Source organism: Lemur catta, chromosome 10 (genome assembly GCF_020740605.2).
Source record: "Lemur catta isolate mLemCat1 chromosome 10, mLemCat1.pri, whole genome shotgun sequence".
Taxonomy (NCBI): domain Eukaryota; kingdom Metazoa; phylum Chordata; class Mammalia; order Primates; family Lemuridae; genus Lemur; species Lemur catta.
In genome coordinates, this window is record NC_059137.1 from 2,501,487 (window position 1) to 2,521,658 (window position 20,172).

The 20,172-nt window shown below is 62.0% G+C and overlaps 2 protein-coding genes across 2 annotated transcripts in view; both read right to left on the reverse strand.

Moving 5' to 3' along the window:
* The window catches only part of SARDH (sarcosine dehydrogenase), a 55,016-nt gene extending 53,350 nt beyond the window's left edge, over positions 1-1,666 (reverse strand). Inside the window, 2 exon segments of the mRNA XM_045562561.1 lie at positions 1,068-1,118; positions 1,520-1,666. The gene's annotated coding sequence lies outside the window, so the exon portion shown is untranslated.
* Positions 1,667-6,674: 5,008 nt separating this feature from the next.
* VAV2 (vav guanine nucleotide exchange factor 2) overlaps positions 6,675-20,172 on the reverse strand; it is a 147,030-nt gene continuing 133,532 nt past the window's right edge. The window contains exons 22-27 of the mRNA XM_045562303.1: positions 19,445-19,497; positions 18,138-18,254; positions 14,704-14,791; positions 12,526-12,649; positions 10,779-10,933; positions 6,675-8,658 (exon numbers count right to left, since the gene is read on the reverse strand). Coding sequence (XP_045418259.1) covers positions 8,611-8,658; positions 10,779-10,933; positions 12,526-12,649; positions 14,704-14,791; positions 18,138-18,254; positions 19,445-19,497 — 585 coding nt within the window. The 3' untranslated portion in view covers positions 6,675-8,610. The remainder of the gene's footprint in view (positions 8,659-10,778; positions 10,934-12,525; positions 12,650-14,703; positions 14,792-18,137; positions 18,255-19,444; positions 19,498-20,172) is intronic.

A 20,172-nucleotide genomic window follows, 5' to 3' on the forward strand; every position in this document is an offset into this window, starting at 1 on the left:
CAGCACGTTCCCCGGGCAGCCCCTTCCCAAGCCCAGGTGCGAGTCGTTTCTCCCTCACTGGCGCCAAAGCCCCCGGGTCCCGAGGTGGAGGCTGATATGGTCCTAGCCCCACCCTCCCAGAGCCACCCCAGAAGCCGGACTGAGGGGCCTCCCTCCTTCAGCATCTTTGCGGCTGGCCTTCAGGGCTTGCCTGGAATCCCTCCTCCTTCGGGAAGCCCTCCCAGACCTCCCAACCAGAAAAGTCTAATAATAATGAGAGAAGGAGCAGGGGGCCCCGTCTCAGGAGAGAAAGTGCCACCTCCAGGGGTGGGTCCTGCCAGACATGGGGAGGAAAAGGACCTCAAAGGGCTTCCATGCCCTTCTCTGGGCACACCAGGAAAAGGGAAAGGGGTCTGGCTGTGACCCGAGGTGCCCAGGCGGGCTGTGCTGTCCACACTAAGCGTGACGACTGATACGGATCAGCCAAAGAGTGGAGAAAGTCGCATCCCTTTCCCAGGGGGGACCAAGGTTGAGCACGCTGTACTCGCGCTCGCTGGCCACCTGCAGTGACAAGACTAGTGTCCCCGTTTCATGGGGAGAAGTCTGAGGCACAGAGGGGCTCCCTCAGGTGGCCGGGGCCACAGGGCCACCATGCCGCTGCACTGGGGCACAAGGCCAGGCCTGCGAGGATCCAAAGGCTACACACCTGCGCCCCTCCCCCACCACCCTTGGGGCTGGTTTCGGGGAGGCTGGGGACCCTCTGCCACACCCTGTCCCACCTGCACCTTGGGTGCTACCCGAGCCCTTGCTGGGCACCGACCCCTGTCCTGGGCACAGTGGGGGATGAGGGAGGGGCCCAGCTCTCAGGCTGCACGGGGCTGCCCTCAGTGTTCCCCACCCCCCACCAAGGGGAGGCAGCTGTGATCCGAGGGGAGGGGCCTGAGGGGGTTGCTGGCGGGAGCTCGTCCTCAGCCTCCCAGTCCCCATTCTCAGCCACCCTTCGCCCCACAGTGTGACAGCCCGCCTGCTTCTGCCCGCAGAGGTGGCCCTGGACAGGGAGGCACGCCCCTCTGCACCTGTCTGCTCACCTTCGGTCCTTGAAGGTCCTTGGTCTCCCAGGAGCCCCGACGAGTGGTGTCCTACTGGGGGAAAGTCGTGGTCACCGAGGAAGGCTCTCCAGGGCCAGGACCTGCCCCTCCTCCCCACTCGGCTGAGCAGCGCTGCCCGGGGCACAGTACACCTGCTCTGCTTCTGGGCCAAGCCTCCTCCCCCAGCACCACTGCCAGCGCAAACACTGCTGGCCGGGAGCTGCCACTCGCCCCTCAGGGGTCTCTCCTGGCCTGGGGCTGGGCCTGGCAGTGGCCCCAGTGCTCCTCCCGCCTCTGCCTGCCCAGAAGCAGCTGCTTCAACATCTCCCTGCCCTCCTGCCCCCCCCAACTCCCCACCAGCCCAGGAGTGAGGGCGCGGGACAGCCCTGAGCTTGGGGTCAGGCAGACGGTGGGGGCTGTCACAGGGTTGAGGCCGTCGGCAACAGCTTAACCTTGTAGAGCAGGCAGCACAGATGTGCCCTCCTGGCAGGCTGCAGGAGGAAGGGTCAGGCGAGGAAAGCCTGCCCGGTGGGGGAGAGCGGAGGGGTGCCAAGGCCCCGGCTGCCCACCCGCCAGATGGCTCCGCAGCCAGAGGCAGCTCCCGCCAGCTCCAGGCCAGTCCCAGCCCCGCCCAGCCAGGGAGGCCCCAGCCTCACCCCTCCCGGGGCTGTACCTTGGGCCAGCCCCCTTGGCCCCCAGAGCCACAGTGGCAGTGTCTGTGGTGCCCTCAGCTTCTTCCTTCCTGAGCAGCGGCCTGGCCGGAACCCGGGCAGCCCCCGCCCCCAGCCTCACTGCCAGCCCCATGTCACCGCCCAGATGTGGGCGGGGAGGCACCGCCCACCACCAGCGAGGCCTCAAGGTAGCCGAGCTGCAGCCAAGTGGACAGCCCGAGGGCCGCGGGGCAGGGCTGTGAACCCTGCGCCCCGGCTGCCTGGGTGACCTGCCGGGTGACCTCCCCATGTGACCCTCACTCCCTGGTCTCTAACCAACAGGGGTCGCAGGGTTGCCGCGGTGAACCTGTGCACCCCTGCCTGCCCCAGCTTGCCGGGGAGCTCCCGACGCCCCAACGAGCCCAGCGCAGGCCCGGAGGGCAGAAGTGCAGCCCTGTGCCGCGGCCCTCCGCCATCGCACCGGGGCTGCCGTGGGGACGACGTCTCGCACGACTGTGCTCCGGCCTCAGTTTGCTCACCCCAGGGAGGGGGCGCCTGCCTCCAGAGGCAGGTGAGAAAGTCCGTGTCAGCCTCTTTGGGGACAGTGCCCTGAGCTGTCTGCACCCCATCCTGGGCTCCTGGGTTCCCCCCGCTCTGGCGAGTGGCCCTGAGCCACTTGCTTTTTGGCTGCACAGAGCCCAGGCCCAGGGCGGGGGCTCCTGCCTCCATGTGGAGGTGAGGGGACAGCAGAGCCACAGACGGAGACAGCTTGCTCCGGGCCACCGGCGGAGGTGGACCAGAGGCTTGGGTCTGACTCTCAGGACGAGTGAGCAGACACAGCCTGCTGGGGCCCCCGAGAGTCAGAGTCGGCACCGATACGGAACAGACCTCCCGCCACCGGCGGGTCCAGTCACTAATGCGGCGTGCCGCTGCCAGTGCCCGAAGTGACCATGGCATTGACGCTGCTGTAACTCATGCTGCTCAAATGGTTGTGCTGTGCTGTGCACTGATGCCACCTGCCTTGCTGTCAGCTTGTCTGTCTTCTGCATTTACTGAGCACCTAATGTATACAAAGCACTGCTGGGGAACCCAGAGACACCCAAGGCCCAGTCCCTGCCCTGGCGGAGCTCGGGGTGCAGGAAGCAGAGAGATCCGGGCAGAGGAGACACCACATGGCTGGCTGTGGCCGCTCTGAGGGGGTCATCCTCCCTTCCGGCGGGCAGCCCAGGAGGGCCTCTCAGAGGAGGGGGGCCTGACCATGTGCTGTCCCTGCCCCGAAGGCAGAGAGACCACTGCCTGGTCCCCTGGCCCCGCCAGTCTGAGGCTTCCCTGGGGTGTGTGGGGGTCCTGGGCAGGGGAGACTGGCCTGGCCCGTCCACCCAGCAGCCCAGGTAGGGCCGTGCTCCTCAGCAGGGCGAGGAATGGGCTAGACAGGGCGGGGGAGGAGCGTGGCCCGAGTCCCCCTAGGAGCCGCGTAGGGGTGCACAGGCAGGAGACCCCGCAGTCGCCACAGTCCAGGCAACGGCTGGGCGGCCCACACTCTCCTGGCCCTGAGCTCAAAGACAAGCAGAGGCTATTGCAAAACTCACAAGCCAAGCAAGCAGTGCAATCACCCTGGACTTCGGACGAGGGGCGGTGGCTGGGGGGCCGGCCCTGGCTGTGTCAGCATCGTAGGATCCGTCACCCACCAGGGCCGCTTAGCGCCCTAAGCGGGTACGGGATGGGGGAAAGGCTGTCTCTCCCAGGGGGCTGGGGACGGCCAGGCTCTGACCAGGGAGCCCGAAACAGGATCCTATCACCAACCCAGACGACTTCGGGCTGTTCTCATCACCTCTCCCTTCACAGAGACTCAGTTTCCCCATCTGGGATCAGAGGCTGGAATCCCTGCAATGTCAGTTTCACAGGAGTTTTGTGACTTTCCCTGAGTGCTATGACTTTCTGCTTCTGCTTCTAGTGTACTTTGAAGAAAACTGGTGCAAATCAAAGTCACAGGCGATTTTACTTTAGGGGTGAGGGCTCCTCTGGGCCCACAGATTGGAGCGGGGGCTGTGGTGGGCTCGGCCCTCTGCCTCATGGCCTGGACACAGGTGGGCCAGCCTGAGACTGTTCCTCTGGCTGAGGCTGGCCCTCTCCGCAGGCCCCGGCAGCCCTTGGCCCCCACCTGCTGTCCAGGCTCCCGGGGCAGAGGATCTGCAGGACACCCTCTGCGGGCAGGTGTCCGGGTGGGACGGGAGAGGTCCTAAGGGAAGAGGCTCATCCACCAAGCTCCGCGTGTGCCCTGCGAAGGGAGCACCAGACAACACCCCGACCAGTGACCCGCGGACGTCCTGCTGCCGGAGAGGAAGGTGGCCCTGCGGGGGCAGGCGGTGGGCTGGGCACTTCAGTGTGTCATCTCAGGTGAGACAGGAACGGCTGCTGCCCACTGTGCGGATGACACAACCGAGGTAGAACACAGCCAACGGGTGTCAGCCCCAGGCAATGCACGGGCCAGGGAAATTTCCAGAACAATTTTCAAGACTGGGCTTATACTGCCAAGATTTTATTTTCCCTATGAGAATCTTAAAAGAAAATCACCATATCCCCGCGATTTCATGAAGATGGAATGTTGTGTCACCCACCAAAGCAGAAGGGACACACGGTCCCCCCTCTGCCTGACACCCACACAGGAGCAGGTGGACGTGGCTCAGGGCCTGTGGCCACCTGGACACTGGCATCCCCAGGAATGAGCAGCTGAAGTGACCCCCCCCCGGCACAGTGGGAGGGGCAGCTGTGGGGCCAGCACGTCCCGGAGAACCCGTTCCCTCCTTGACCAGTTTCCAGCGTCACCCGAGTGAAACCAGCGTGGCAGTGAAAGGTCACCCCCGCGCTGAGCCTGTGCGGGGCGGGTGCCCAGCCTGCCTCGTAAACCATCAAAGGGCACTGTGTCCACAGCTGCGGCCACTGCCGCAGTCCCACGGGGAGACAGGACATGAAGTTTTGGCGGGGCATCCTGCCCCTGGTGGGTGGCTCTGGGCTGTCCTCAGGCCCAGGCACAGGTCCCCAGTCCACAGGGGCGTTTGGAGGGAAGGATGAAGCAGCAACTGAGACCCCACAGCACCGCCCAGACCCCTTGGCCAGCAGCCAAACCCTCCAGGGCTCTCATGCAGGCCGTGGGCAGGGACCCCAGGCATGACCGAGCTGTGCTTCTCATCTTACTGTGTCACCTCCCAGGTTCCCAAGCTTCTCCGCCCACGGGGGGGCCCACCCCTTGTTGGACACAGCGGGCAGGGCCCATCTTGTCCACTAGGGCTGCCACCCTGCCCTTTCATTCCCCCTCCCCGCTGGCATCCAGGAGCTCTGCCTGTCCCACAAGGCCTGGGACACCTGGCTGCAGGGTCTCCTGTGCAAACTGTGGTCTCACAGGGAACACAGGGTGGGAGACCTGGGGGCCGGCGGGAGACAGGCAGCCCAGTGCCAAGGAACAGAGCCACAGCCCGAACAAGAGCGGGGGCTCTGGGGCCAGGCCGAGCTGGGCAGAGGTCATGTGTGACCTTGGAAAAGTCGCATAACGTGGCTAAGCGTTTCCACCTCCTAACACGGGCTGTTTCCTGCGTTCCTCCCGGGAGTGTTTCTAAAGCTGACACAGTGGCCTCCAAGGCTGTGCCAGCCCCTGCCCATGGGGAGTCCACGGTTGCCAGAATGAAGGGCCTGGGGCCCTGGTCCCCCTGTGACCCCTGCGGGCAACAGTTCTCAGTGAACAGGGGTGTGTGGCTCTGACCCTTTCCAGTGTCACGGCTGAAGGCACTGCCGGGGAGTCAGGAGCCCAGGGTGCTGGCATCCCCTCCCTGCTGGGCCTGTGCCCTGCCCCGGGTGGCCCTCCAGCGTCCCGACTCCCGGTCTGGGCTCGGACCCTGCAGACGCCTACCCCAAGCTCCCACAAGCCCCCGGCTCTCTGCTCCTCAGCCTGGGGTCTTCTCCAGGGCTTGGCTGGCAGCTGGGAATGCCCACCCAGGGCTGTCCAGCGAGTGTTCAGTCTCCCCATGTGTGGGCCCCAGAACTCAGAGCTGGAGGCTCCCAGGGAAGGTGCTGGAACAGGTGGGCCTCTTGGGCCTGAGAAATCCCCCCAGGCCCTCCATGGGGGTACAGGAGAGGGGCTGCCCTGGAGCAGGTGGGGCCTGAGCCCGGGTCTGTGCTGACCAGGGTGGAGCAGTCTCACCACTCTCTGGCTGTGCCACCTTGGAAGCACAGCCGGCCTCCCCGTGTGTAGCCAAACACCGACACTGGCCCAGCACTTGGTCTCCCGTGGGTCGGCCTGAGGCAGGGCTGCTGGTCACTCGCCCCAGTGGCCACGATCCCGTCTCCTCTCCAGGGCGGTGCAGGCTCAGCGCAGACCCCACGTTCTCGTGGCCACTGCAGCCGGGAGTGGCCGCAGGGGCCCCTGCTCCCTCCAGGGCCTCCAGGCAGGTGCTCTGGCAGCCTTGGACCTCGGCTGACTGCCAGGGAAGCCCACGCTGAGGGAGGCCGGGAGGGAGGAGCTGGGGTCCTGACGGCAGGGCCCAGGCGGTAAGGCAGACCACCGGAGAGGAGAGAGGAGAAATCCGTCTCTGCTTGGTTCTCCTCTGTCATACACCGTGGCCCCCGCCCTAGCGGAGAGATTCCTCCCCCCTCACACACACGGAGGAACAGAGGCTCGGGAGGGGACAGATATCCAGGGGTGGGGCTGAGATTGGGCCCCCGTTGCTGCCCATGCGGCATCCTGGCGGGCTCTGCAGGACGCTGCGTGGGAAGCCCGGGGTGCTGTGCCGGCAGGGGAGGCGCCGGGCTGGCGGCCGTGGCACCATCACCTCCTTTAGACCCATGGCCTCTGCGAAGGCCAGGCCACCCTGAGGCGCAGCACCCGGCCAGGACAGACCCTACTGGGCTTAGGCGAGGAATCCAGCCACTCCCTCCTCCCCCGGCATGAAAGGCTGACCACCGCTGCAGAAAAGAACTAGGTTTATTTGCAGTAAAAACTGTGGTCTGAAAAAACCCATTGGCAAGTGTACAGTCCGTGTTCCACTGGGGTCACCACCAGCCGCAGGGGCCCGGGGCCCCCGGCCCACATGCAGCCACTCCTCTGTTCACAGCTGATGTCGGCCCCAGGTGCTAAGCCCCCCCCCGCCCGGGGACGTCCCCTCTCTTGCTGACACTGCGTCCCAGCCTGCCCCAGTCCTCCAACCACCCTGCTTAGTGCAGTGCAAAACAAAACCCAACTGAACACAAATTTCAAAACAAACACAAAACAAAAAGATTCACAAAATCCAGGGTTCTAAATTATTTTTCTCAGTCTTTCGTTATCATGACGACTTGTTTCCTGACAAACTAAAATATACATCATTTTCTTGCCATTATAAAATCTCTTCCTTATTATTCACAGATATATCACGGGAGATTTGGATGAAATAATTACAAACTTTTTTCCCCTTAAAAAACAAACAAGCCAAACAAAACACAACAAAACAAAAATCCCAAAACCAACACACAGGAACTTTCTGACAACAGTAAACACAAAGGGGGCTGGCTGGTCCCCCTGCCGTCCTGGGCTCACGGCGGGGCTGAGGGTCCCTCCAAAGTGCTCCGTGCACGCGACACACAGGCCTGGGCGTGCGCTCCCCGGCCAAGGCTCCTCCACGTCTCCAGCCTTTGCAGGGCGTCTCCCCCCGCTGGGCGCCCCCACCCTCCTGACCCTGCCACCTGGTGCCCAGGCCCCGCCCTCTGCAGGGACCAGTCTCCCCAACACCTGGCCTTGACTTGGTCCCCTCCTCCCATAGGCTGCGCAGGTGGCTGAAGGAGGGGGCCCCAGGGAGCCCAGGTCTCAGCAGAAGCTTTGGCTCGGAGCTGGGAGGGAGATGGTGTCCCTAGGTCTCATGCAACATTAGGGTAGAGAAAACAGGGTCTGGCTAAACCTGCCAGAGGTCAAAGGCCAGGAGTCGTCAGGAAGGGGGAGCACCCCCAAGAGCACTTATTCTGGGTTGGCCACAGGCCCAGTGTGGGCTGCAGAAGCCCCCGGAAGCAGGTCCCGCCACGCTTGAACCGACATCTCTTACAAAGGCTGGGCAGGCCCTCCGGGACCACCTGGCAGGGAGAGGAGGCCCAGACCGGCCACCCCCTGGACAGGCCCGTGAGCCGCAGGGGCCTCTCAAGGGAAAACTCTGTTTCCTTCCCTGCCCGTTTCAGGGTCTGCAAAGACGTATATGCCTGGCCTCAGGGCGGGGCAAGCAGGGCAAAGAACAGTACCATCGACTGGGCAGCAGGTGCAGCGACAGCCCCTTCCTGAGCCCCTCCCGGGAGAGGGGGTGCCGTGGGGTCTCTGCACGCCCCTGGCGTGGAGGGAAGTGAGGGGGTCTAGGCAGCCCGGGGGAGCCAGGACTGCAGGGCCCCCATGCAAGGCTCTCTCCTCCCACGCCCAGGCACAGCCGGGCTCCCTTTGCCTCTCCAGGCCCGAGGCCTCCCCCGGAGCAGCAGGAGCAGCAGGCTGAGGGCGGAGGCTGAGCAGAGGGGCTGGGGCAGGTCCCCTTTGCTGTCCCCAGGCCTCCTTGGACAGATCTGCTGTCTGAACTGAGGCTCCTGAAGGCCAGCTCGGCCCGAGGGGCGAGCACCGAGCTCTGTCACCCAGGGCCACACAGCACTGCCGGCGCTTCGGCTCCTTGCACTCTGGGGGGCTGGCCTAGGTTTCCTCTATGTACAAGTAGCGCACCCAGCGGCAGACTGATGGTGAAACGGTTCGTATTCAGAATTTTGAACACCCTCCCCCTCCCTGTGGGCCGTGGGAAGTTGGAGAGCGTTTCCCTCTGAGTCACGGTGGAGCTGGAGACAGACTTCTGAGCTGGAGCAACTCTCCCGAGGAAATCCGCGAGGCTGCTGCGCTCCTGTGGTCACTGGACGCCCTCCTCTTCAACATACGTCGACGGAAACCAACCGATCTGGAAAAGATGGCAGGATCATGTGCGTGTGCGTGCGTATGTCGGGGTGGGGTGAGTAGAGGCTTGTGGACATCAGGGACCCTTCCGGAGCCCAGAGCTCTCAGCCAGGGCCGCCACACAGAGCCCGGGGGAGCCACAGCCCCGGCACAAGAGCGACCCACGAACACACCAGCCTTGGCCGGTGGAAGGGGATCTGCCTGCCCTCCCGCTGCCACTCAGAACAAACGTGAGTCCTGTTGAGGAAAACGACATCGTCCAGAACGTCTGTATGTGACCTTGGCACTCAGTCTGGACCAAATGACAAAACCGAGAGAAAAGCAGGCACAGAAAGCAAGCCGCAGGGGTGGAAGCTGTCACGGGATGTAAATACTCCAGTTTGTATGGTTGAGAGAACTGATGGAAAGGTACACGGTTTTCCCAGAGAACTGAAATCAGAAATTAAATAGAAATCCTAGAGCTGAAAAATACAATGATTGAAACTAAGTCTCCAACAGAGGATTTAACAGCAGAATTGACAGAGCTGAAGAGAAGATGAATAAACTGGAAGACGGGTAGATAGAAAGTACGAGATGGAAAACCAGAGAAATAAACAATGGCGTGAAGAACATAGGCCACGGTAAACAGATCTGCCACCCATGTGGATGGAGCCCTAGGGGAGAAGAGCAAGACGTGAGCAGGTGCACTACCTGCACGGACACTACACCGGCTGGGGAATTTCTAAAACCAAGGGACACTGAGCCACGGATTCAAAAATCTCTGCAAATCCCAAGCAGAGAAAATCACACCTAGGAACACTGTAGCAAAACTAATGAAAAACAAAAGCTTGTTTTTTCTTTCCCACATGGCCCAGTGGGGTGTGGAGACTTTCCTCGAAGAAGCGACACTGTGAACGTTGACTGAGGCCAGGTGCAGTGGCTCACGCCTGTAATCCCAGCACTCTGGGAGGCCAAGGTGGAGGCTCACTTGAGGCCAGGAGTTCGAAACCAGCCTGAGCAACATAGTGAGACCCCATCTCTACAAAAAATAAGGGAATATATTTTTAAATAAAAGAATCTACGCTGACTTTTCTACCAAAACAATGGAAGCCAGAGGACAATGGAAACATGTCATCAAAATGCTGTTAATAACGTGAAGCACCTGCCAACCTGGATTTCTACACCCAGTGAAAATATCCTTCAAAAATGGACTCAAAACAAGTCCTCACCAGGAAGGAACTAGGTCTCCTCAGGAAAATGGCTGGTTCCTGGGGAGAACTGAGTCGGAAATGCCCCTTTCCAGCCACGATGGTGACGGTGGGGGAGAAAATGACTGAAGCGAGAGGGACGTGCGACGAGGAACAGGATGCGTACCTAGTCTCAGTGTCACCCTGCAAACGACTTATTAATTACAGCAACGTCACAGAGGCAGGACCTGGCAGACACCACTTTACCCAGGTGGTCAAAGGTGTTAATGTGTCACAGATAGTGGGACACACTGAAGCACACACCTGACAGGACACCGAGAAGAGACAACCTGCCATCGTGGGCTGCCACTGTGACCTCAACCTGACCACGAGGAAACCTCAAACCAACCTCAGCTGAGGGACACTCTACGAACTCTTCAAAAATGCCAGTCGTGAGAGACAGAGAAAGGCCACAGGGCAAGTAAATGCTACTCAGGATCCCAGACAGGGCCGCGGAAGGGCTGGAGGAGACGTTACTGGGACAAGTGGGGACAAGTGGGGACACTGAGCACGGATGGCAGATCAGATGATTGTCTTGTATCGAAGCGGAACATCTTGACCGTAGGAAAGACTGAGGCTAAACGAACACGACTGCTGTGACTTACTCTCGTGGCCCAGTGGAAGACAGGTACACATGGAGCACAAGTGACAGTGAAAGTGCGAGTGACAGGCAAAGCACGAGTGCATCAACGCAAATGCTCAAGTGCACGGGGCAAAACACTCGAGATCGGTAAATCTGAGCGGATGGGAGCTCTTCATGCTTTGAACCGTGTCAAAATTAAAAGTTACAAACATTTTAAAACGAGAACATGACAAAACAAAGTGAAGTGAAGGTGTCTGTAGATCCACCAGGAACTGGGGATCCGTGTCCTGCAGACAGATCCCGGCGGCCACTCACCCGTCCGCTCGTCTCGCCCTTCCACCAGCCCTGGTCCCCGCCGACGCGGCTGTAGATCCGCACCACGTCGCCTTCCCGCAGCGAGAGCTCCCGCATGTCCCGCGCTGCGAAGTTGTACCTGGCCACAGCCGTGCCGATGACCCGGGGTGTGAACACTGTCGGGGAGACGGGCAGCGTCACACGCTGCAGGAGGGGCCCAGGCAGGGCGGGGACAGGCCCTGGGCTAGGCTGGTCTCCCTGGTGCCCACCAAGAGGCTCTGGGGGGCACACTGGCCTCCGTTCCCAGGGCGCGGGCCCCTATGTGGGCGGGGGCACGTGGCATATCCCAGTCCCCATAGTGAGTGTGCTCTTAGGGACGAGAGCAGGTGCCCACGCTTTGGCCACGACAGCTCCTGTGGTTCCCCGATTCCAGGGCCCAAACCAAATGGGAAACCTGGCTAAACCAACTCAGCCCGGGACCCAGGAGTCCTGATGGACAGGGGACAGTGACCATGACTGAGGGGACACACACAGCTGGGAGGGGTGTTGACTCTGGCAGCAGAGGGCCATTCGGTCAGGGCTGACCAAACCCCATCCTTCCTGCTCCCGAGCCCCACACAGCTCCGCCCCAGGCCACGCGGCTACCAGAGGCCAAGCCCGCGGGTGCGAGCAGGGAGACGGCTGGCAGGGCTGGGGAAGAGGCCCTCAGGGTGGGCACGTCCACGGGGGTCGGTGGCAAGAGCAGGGCCAAGCCTGACGTGTCCGCAGGTGCCGGCAGCAGCCTCCGCCCAGCCCCCAGCCCACTTCCCTGCAACCCCTCGGCGGGCTGCGGCAGCCGTGGCCACGTCAGGCAGGGCCCAGGGGCCTCCCAAGGCCGCCGCCGCGGGTCCGGCCCCCCCACGCCCCGGGCAGCAGCGGTACCTGACCAGAAGGGAGCGGAGGGGCCCTGGGAAGCAAAGCTGAGGCCCTGAGGGCTGAGAAAAGAAAAGTTGTAGGAAGCACAGGAAGCTGCAAAGAGGCGAGAGAGGAGGTGAGACAGGCCGGGAGGGCGTCCTCGCGCAGTCGCAGGCAGGCACAGGCGGGGACTCGGGGACGGGGGGTGGCCTAGGGGCCAAGGCGGTGGGACAGACGGCCTCCAGCCCCACCCGAGCAGCACAGCCCGGCCACACCCGAGCTGCCCTCCAGCCACTCCGTGCCCCGCTCCTCGGCAGAAAACAGGACCCCCCACCACGCGGGGTGCTACCGCGGCTGACAGCTGTGCTCCTAAGGCCGGTCCACCCTCTCCTGTCCCGCTCTGCCCGGGTGGGACCCCCGGCCCTGCAGGCTGCGGGAGGTGCGGCAACTCTGCGGACAGAGTCCTGGGCTGGAGGCCGAGCGCTCTGGGCCTCCCCTAATTGCAGGGGGCCTTCCCTGTTCCTGCCCTTGGGGTCCCCTCTGCAATCAGCCGCATCTCGAACTGGCAGCCGGGGGCTGAGCACAGGGAGGATCCGTGGACGGGGACGCCTGCCCCGCTGCCTCCCACCAGTGCCAGCGACAAGCGTGTGGTGTCCGCGAGGGCAGGCCCTCGCGGATGTCTGGGCAACGGAGCCCAGTCACAGAGGAGCAGCTCAGAGCAGGTGCTGGGAGTCCCCGTCTGTCACAAGCACAGGTGGGTGTCACTGGACATTGCCCGTAACGGGCTGGGCAGGGCCTGGGCCCTGGGAAGGGGCCGCAGCGGCTTCCGGTGGGGGGCGGGGAGAGCTGGCACACTGTCAGGCCCCGGTGTTACCTGGGGACCGGCTGGAGGCCCTGGAGGTGGAGCGCTCCCGAGACTTGTAGGGGTACTTGAGCGTGGTGTCCAGCTGCTTGAAGCTCTCCTTGAGTGAGTGGCACTGGTAGTACTCCACCAATTCCTGCAGGCGAACACAACACTGCCACCGCCGCCTCCAGGCAGTCCTCCCCTGGGGACCTGGTTACCTAGCCCACCTCTCAGGTTCACATGGGGTAGACTTGTCTCCTTGACGCCCTAGAACTCCCACCACCCCTATGCCCAGCCCACAGAGGGTGGCAGGATCGTGAAGACCTTCGACCGAGCAACGACTATCCCAAATATTTCTAAAGAAAATAATAGCCAAATAATACCAAGACTGACTAGCACCGATGCCGATAGAAACGGCCGTTAGGACAGAGAAAACTGGAAACACCCTGTGTCTAGTGCTACAGCCCCGCTGCTAGAAACACCAGAGCGCGGCGTGGCCATCGGCCAGGGAAACAGGGTTCCTCAAAGGCCACTGCCTGCTACTGTGAGGAGCTGCTAAATGTCAGGTGCATGTGCCCACTGCTCTGCCTCTCAGAAGGTGTAGGCTGCGCCTGAGCAGGGGTGTGTGGGCTGGGCCTGAGGGGTATATGAGCTGCGCCTGAGCAGGGGTGTGTGGGCCGGGCCTGAGGGGTACATGAGCTGCACGTGAGGAAGGGTGTGTGGGCTGGGCCTGAGGGGTATATGAGCTGCGCCTGAGCAGGGGTGTGTGGGCTGGGCCTGAGGGGTACATGAGCTGCAGGTGAGCAGGGGTGTGTGGGCTGGGCCTGAGGGGTATATGAGCTGCGCCTGAGCAGGGGTGTGTGGGCTGGGCCTGAGGGGTATATGAGCTGCGCCTGAGGAGGGGTGTGTGGGCTGGGCCTGAGGGGTACATGAGCTGTAGGTGAGAAGGGGTGTGTGGGCTGGGCCTGAGGGGTACATGAGCTGCAGGTGAGCAGGGGTGTGTGGGCTGGGCCTGAGGGGTATATGAGCTGCGCCTGAGCAGGGGTGTGTGGGCTGGGCCTGAGGGGTACATGAGCTGCAGGTGAGGAGGGGTGTGTGGGCTGGGCCTGAGGGGTACATGAGCTATAGGTGAGGAGGGGTGTGTGGGCTGGGCCTGAGGGGTACATGAGCTGCAGGTGAGCAGGGGTGTGTGGGCTGGGCCTGAGGGGTACATGAGCTGCGCCTGGGGAGGGGTGTGTGGGCTGGGCCTGAGGGGTACATGAGCTATAGGTGAGGAGGGGTGTGTGGGCTGGGCCTGAGGGGTACATGAGCTATAGGTGAGGAGGGGTGTGTGGGCTGGGCCTGAGGGGTACATGAGCTGCAGGTGAGCAGGGGTGTGTGGGCTGGGCCTGAGGGGTACATGAGCTGCGCCTGGGGAGGGGTGTGTGGGCTGGGCCTGAGGGGTACATGAGCTGCGCCTGAGCAGGGGTGTGTGGGCTGGGCCTGAGGGGTACATGAGCTATAGGTGAGGAGGGGTGTGTGGGCTGGGCCTGAGGGGTACATGAGCTGCGCCTGAGCAGGGGTGTGTGGGCTGGGCCTGAGGGGTACATGAGCTGCGCCTGGGGAGGGGTGTGTGGGCTGGGCCTGAGGGGTACATGAGCTATAGGTGAGGAGGGGTGTGTGGGCCGGGCCTGAGGGGTACATGAGCTGCACCTGAGTCCAGGGTGGAGAGGTCATACACACTGTCACCTCAAGTGTGAAAGGTGGTTTTTGCTTTCTAGTGGCAGGGTGGGGGTGGGACTACAGACAATTTCTGTGTGGTCTTGTGCTTTTCTGTGGCCAGAGTGGGGACCCTGAGCAGCGGACACTCATCAGATGCTCTCAGTACAACTTGTGTCGTTAATAGTAGGTATAATTTTAAAATCACTTTAAGAAGTTCCATGGCTTTAGCTGCACTGACTGGGCGGGGCAGTGCGGAGGTTGGGGATGGGTTGGGAAGGGGCTGTGTGAAGCCACATGGGTGTGACCTTGGCGACATGCCAGGCCCTGGCCGGGCCCTCCGCACTGCCCGCCAGGGTCCACAATGGGCACAGGCTTGAGGGGTCAGAAGTCTCGACTCACGGCTCAGACCGGCCCTCCCATCCCTGGAGCCTGACAAACCACCCGCTCTGGGAAGAACCGTCCCCCCTCAGGAAAAGCCGCTGGGAGAGCAGGTGGGGAGTCACGCACCAAGAGGCTGTCGAATTTCTTGGCTTCTGTGATGTGGATCCAGTTGTCCTTCTCCACGACCTTGATGTGCTTCACCTCATCGTTGAACCTGGGCAGAGGCATGGCCCAGTGGTCACGGTGAGAGGGCCACGTGGTCCCAGCCCCCCGGTGTCCAGGCGTATTCCGTGTCTGCCCTGACTCCTGCCCCACCCATTGGCCGCTCCCTTTCGGTCCTCTCCTGCCCCACGCCACGGGGCCACCGCCTCCCTCCTCGCCCACTGCAGACAAACTCCTAGGTGGGCTGCAAGCCCCAAGACCCCGAGGCTCGGCCACCCACCCTCAACGCCGAGGCTTCTGCTCATTGTGTTTCTGTACTGGGAGCCGCCTCCGCCTCCCTGGGGGGCCATGGGCCCAGCCCCCACATCACCCCCCAATATACTCCCGGCATGTCACTCCATCCAGCGGCCTCCGGGCTGCCTCTCACACAGACAATGCACAGCACCCAAGCCCCGACACCGGCCAACTCCTCTGCCCGGACACTTGCCTCCTGCCTCCTCATGATCCCCACACCCTCAGGCCTGAATTGGAACATGACCTTACTGGAGAGCTTCGAGACCCCTCCCCCAAACAACACTCCTACCTGCCCCCCCCCACCAGCTGACACCAAAGCCAAAGACATCACAAGAAAAGGAAACTACAGAGCGACATCCCTATGACTACCAATGCAGAAATCCTTAACCAGCCACCGGCAAACCAAAGCGCTCTCACCCTCCCTCTTTCTGTACATGTACAGCCATGTGTGTATATATACGTGCTTAACAACATGTCCCATGCTTAACAACAGGGACACGTCCTGGGAAAGGCATCGACAGGCCATTTCGTCACTGCGCAGTGCTGAGCACCAAGTACTGAGTGTGCGTAGACAAACTAGAGGGTATAGCCTGCGCCACGTGGTCTAGCCTGTTGCTCCTGGGCCACAAACATGCACAGCTTGTCACTGCACTGAATGCTGCAGGCAACGGCGACACAACAGTATCTGTGTGTCTGGACACATCTAAACACGCAAGGAAACATGGTATGAAAGACAAACAGTGGAGCGCCTGCGTGGGACACGCGCCACGACGACGGAGCGCCCGCGTGGGACACGCGCGCCACGACGGCGGAGCGCCCGCGTGGGACATGTGCCATGGCGGTGGGGCGCCTGCGTGGGACACACGCCACGAGTGGGTGGGTGAGCCGGGCAGTGGTGGGGAGGGAGCGGGAGGCCACGACGCTACCGTGGACTTTGTACATGCAGCACGCGTGGAGTATGCTAAATTTATAAAAAAAATTTATTTCTTCAACAATAAATTAGCTTACTGTAGCTAATTCCTAAGCTTTTTAATTGTTCTAGCTATGCGACTCTTCTGTAATAACTTAGCTTGCGACAGACACATCGAACAGCCGTGCGCGTTTTTTCTTTATATCCTTATTCTCCAACCTTTGTTTTTAATTTTTTTTTCACTGTTTAAACTTTTTTTGTTATAAACGAAGACATAAACACACACTAGCCTAGGCCACACGGGGTCAGGGCCATCGGTGTCACTGTCTACGCCTCCACGTCTGTCCCACTGGAAGGTTGTGAGGGGCAGTGACACACGTGAGCTGCATCTCCTGGGACAACACGACCTCCTGGAGGACCTGCCTGAGGCTTTCACAGTTACCTTTTTTTATAGTAAGTGAAACGAGTATTTTGGAATAATAAAAAGCATATTATAGTAAACACATAACCCAGTAACAGTCACTTACTACCAAGTGTGGTTGGTCCCTGGGTGGGGATACATTCCCAACAACGTCTTTAGGTGGAACCTGCATGTCACACGGGCCCCTGACAAACCGTGCGCACATGTGGTGGCAGTGACAATAACAACAACAGCAACACAATGGCTCGTATAGTGACAGCGACACTGTGTGACGCCACAGCAATAGTGACATCTCTCTGCTACAGTAGTGACAGAGACTGTCCTGCTCTTCCAATTCCTAGGCCATCAAGGAATAGCCTAGGAACGTCCCTATTGAGGAATGTTAGGTTTACGTTGATCTTCTAACCAAATCAATACCCTTCCCCGTCAGTGGCAATCCCGCGCTGCTTGGGAATAACTGGCGCCTTCACGGAGGCACCGCCCTCCCGTGTCCCGCCACCCTCACTGCATCCTTCCTAACCGCCCGGCGGTTGGCGATGCAGCCTGACACTCTCTGTACCCTGCGGCCGGCACAGCTGTCTCAGGCCCCAGCATGTCAACTCCCGGGCAGGGGAGGGGCATGGCCGCCTTTGCCTGTCAGGGGTTGGGGCTGGTGAAGACTCAGGGCCTCGTCCTCAGCTCAGACATCCCGATCCCTGCTGCCCCCACCCTCAGGCCGGGGGTCCTTCGGTAGCCGTTTGTACCCTGGCCCTGGATGCCGGGGCAGGGCCCTCTGCCCTCCTCCCAGGCATTTGGAATGCGTGTGCCGGTGACCTCTGTATGTGCTCAGGCCAGACCGTGTGTCCCAAACTGCTGGGGACAGCCACAATTTTGGCCCTCCTGAGTGCAGACGTAGAGGAAGCTGGTGCCCAGAGGAAGAGGAAAAAGAAAGCTAAGATGATGAGAGACGGGCGGGGGCTGTGTGTTCAGGACTGGGGGGCCCTGCTGAGTCCGGCCCAGCCTGCCCTGAGGGCCACCAGTTGCTCCTGCGTCCTGCAGAAAACCCCTTCTGTGCTCGTGCTGCCTTCTCCCGCAGAGCACCCAGGCTGTCTGCTGCCGCCACCTGGGGCCCAGACCTGCCCGGCAGGCCAAGGAGCCCCTTTCCTGGACGCAGACCACCCTGCTTGGGGCTCTCAATCCCGCCGAGGTCATGACAGACCAGACCCCGCTATGTGTTGGCCTAACACTTGTCCACGGGTGCCCTTTGCTGAGGGTGACAAACGACCAGTCCAGGTCTGTCCCTTGAGGATGCTGACTGCAGCCTGCAGCAGACAGCTCCCAGAGAGCGGTCACGGGGCAGGGGCATGTCCAGACGGGAGGCCGTGTGCCGAAGCCATGAGGCAGCAGCCGCCACAGGAGACGCTCTCCTCGGGCCCAGGTGCCAAGGAAGCAGCGGGTCGGCCCCGTCCTCCCCAGGGCCCACCTCGCACGGTAGCCCACCCGCACCTGCGCCCGAGCACGTCTGGCGCCTGTGACCCAGGGGGCGGCTTTGGCCGTGTGAAGCGGACGTGGTTCGCTGGTGCCAGCCAGGCCGCGGGCGCCGTCCAGCGGAGCGGAGACCCCGGCGCCCGGCACTGGCTCCCAGCGCCGCTTCCGTCTCACAGGCGTCCTGGCTCGGGCCGCAGATGACGGGGTCACCCGACCCAACAAGCTCAGGACGCAGAGGGGACAGGGGCTCCACGGTCCAGAAGCGCGTCAGGCGAGGGTCCCCTCCAGCCCAGGGCCACCACCTACTTGATGCTGATGGCGAAGCGCTCGGCCTCGGCGGGCCGCTCGCGGATCAGGTAGGTGCCGCTGGCGTGGGCCTTGAGCAGGTTGTCTGACTGCTGCCGCTCCATGCTGCCCGCGAACCTGCAGCAGCGGGAACGAGCCGTGACACGACCCTGCACCACCCCGCACTCATCTTCACAGCTTGAGGGGCGCGGGGTGGGGGGTGCCTGGCACCGAGCACGGCACCCAGGGGCCCACAGAGATCTCTCCGGCGGGATAAGAGAGGGGCTGCTTTCTGCTCGACAGACCCAGGCCCGAGAGAGCAGCTCTGCGAAACACACGTCCAGATCATGTTTCTTTTCTAAAATATGTATTTTCCACTATTTAAAAAGCAGCAATGACGTGGCAGCCACGTGGGTATTTTGGGTAAGAGGCTGGAGACCATGGATACCTACGTCAACCGAATCTCCAACAGGCTTTGAAGCAAAGCTCTGGGCCAGCTCTGCCGCAGTGAAGCCCACCAAGATGGCGCAAGCTCCCCCAAGACCTGCTACTATGCGTGCCTACTTGCCAGGGTGAACTGGGACTTCCGGAATACTGAGCACCAGGGCAGGGGCCACGTTTAAAAACCGAAGTTGTCTGCTGCTCCTCCTAGTGAAGCCCCAGGTTGCAGGGTCACCCCCTACAGGACCACGCAGGTGGGAGAGGTGCCAGCCAGACCCGTGGGCATCTCAGAGAGACGGACGGGGCAGCCGTGGACATCACGCTGGGCACAGCGGACCCTGGGTGGCTTCAGGAATGAACCCCAAACCACCAATCTTGAGGACAGTATTCCTGGGGTAGAGGCTGCCATGCCCAGAAGCTGTGTGCCACATGTGGCTGCCATGCGCTGAGCCATGCAGGGAGCTGGGGGGCCGTGCATCTGCTGGGTCTAGTCCTTCAAGCTGCCCCGTGACAGCGGGGACAGAGTGAATGCAGGTGGCCAGTGGCACCTGTGGCTAATCCCAGAGCCTCATCGTCCTCACCAGGCAACTGTATTAAGTTAGTAAGTGATTACAAACTTGCCCTTAAACATACTGCTTTTGTATCTTTTAAATAATGAAGCTCAGTTAAGACCACTTTGAAAAGGTGTCTCATCCTCCAAATACTCAAACATGCTGAGCTGTGTCAGAGACGGGTTAGCAGCTGCCTAGGAGACGCTCCTGGCCGTGACAGACCAGGAGGGAGAGGGGGTTTGGGAGCCGCTGGGTTCTGTGCTCAGGGATGAGGCTGGCCACACCCCCAAAAAGGAGCCACCAGACACCCATGTCTGAGCCCCGTGATCCACTTACCAGGGGTACACAGTGTAGTCGATCTCCCGGGACGGTGGCCGGTTGATGGGCGGCTGTGGCAGAGCACACAGGTGTTAGCCTCTCCCGGGGCTGACCGCAAAGCCAGGCCCTGGCTGCAATGGGTGGGGACCCTCTGTGCACTCAGCCCCCGCGCCCTGGACCGTGGGGGCCCCAGGGGCAGCGGCCCGGCCTCCCTCACCCGAGAGACGCTCAGGTTTGACTGAGCGACGCTGAGTGGCCACCACCCAGCCGTGCACTGAATCCCTGGGAGGGGGAGGGCAGAGGCTGCCGGAAACGCCCAGCAGTGGATGGGGCACACCCACGGCTGCTCCCGCGGCCCCCGGGCCCTGACAGAGCGCAGGGTGGGGCCCCACACGCAGTCGGGCAGGCGCTGCCGCTCCTGGGAGCTGGTGGCTCCCTGGCCAGAGCCCCCACCCTGGCCTCCTGGGCCACCGCCCGGGCGGCGCCTCAGAGACCACCCATCCCCCCTACCCCATCCATGTGCAGGTGGGGACACTGAGGGACGTGCCCCAGGGACAGCTGGTGGCACTAGTCCTCCCCTGCTGTCTGGTTCCCTTGGTCGTCCGAAGCGCCTGAGTGCGTAACACCCCCCTGCCCCCAGCACAGCAGCGTGGGGTGCACGGGCCGGGCAGGCCCAGTGGGGAGCTGGGGCTCGGGGTGGTGCTGGGCACCTGTCACCTGCACCTTCTCTTAAGCCAAATTGTCTG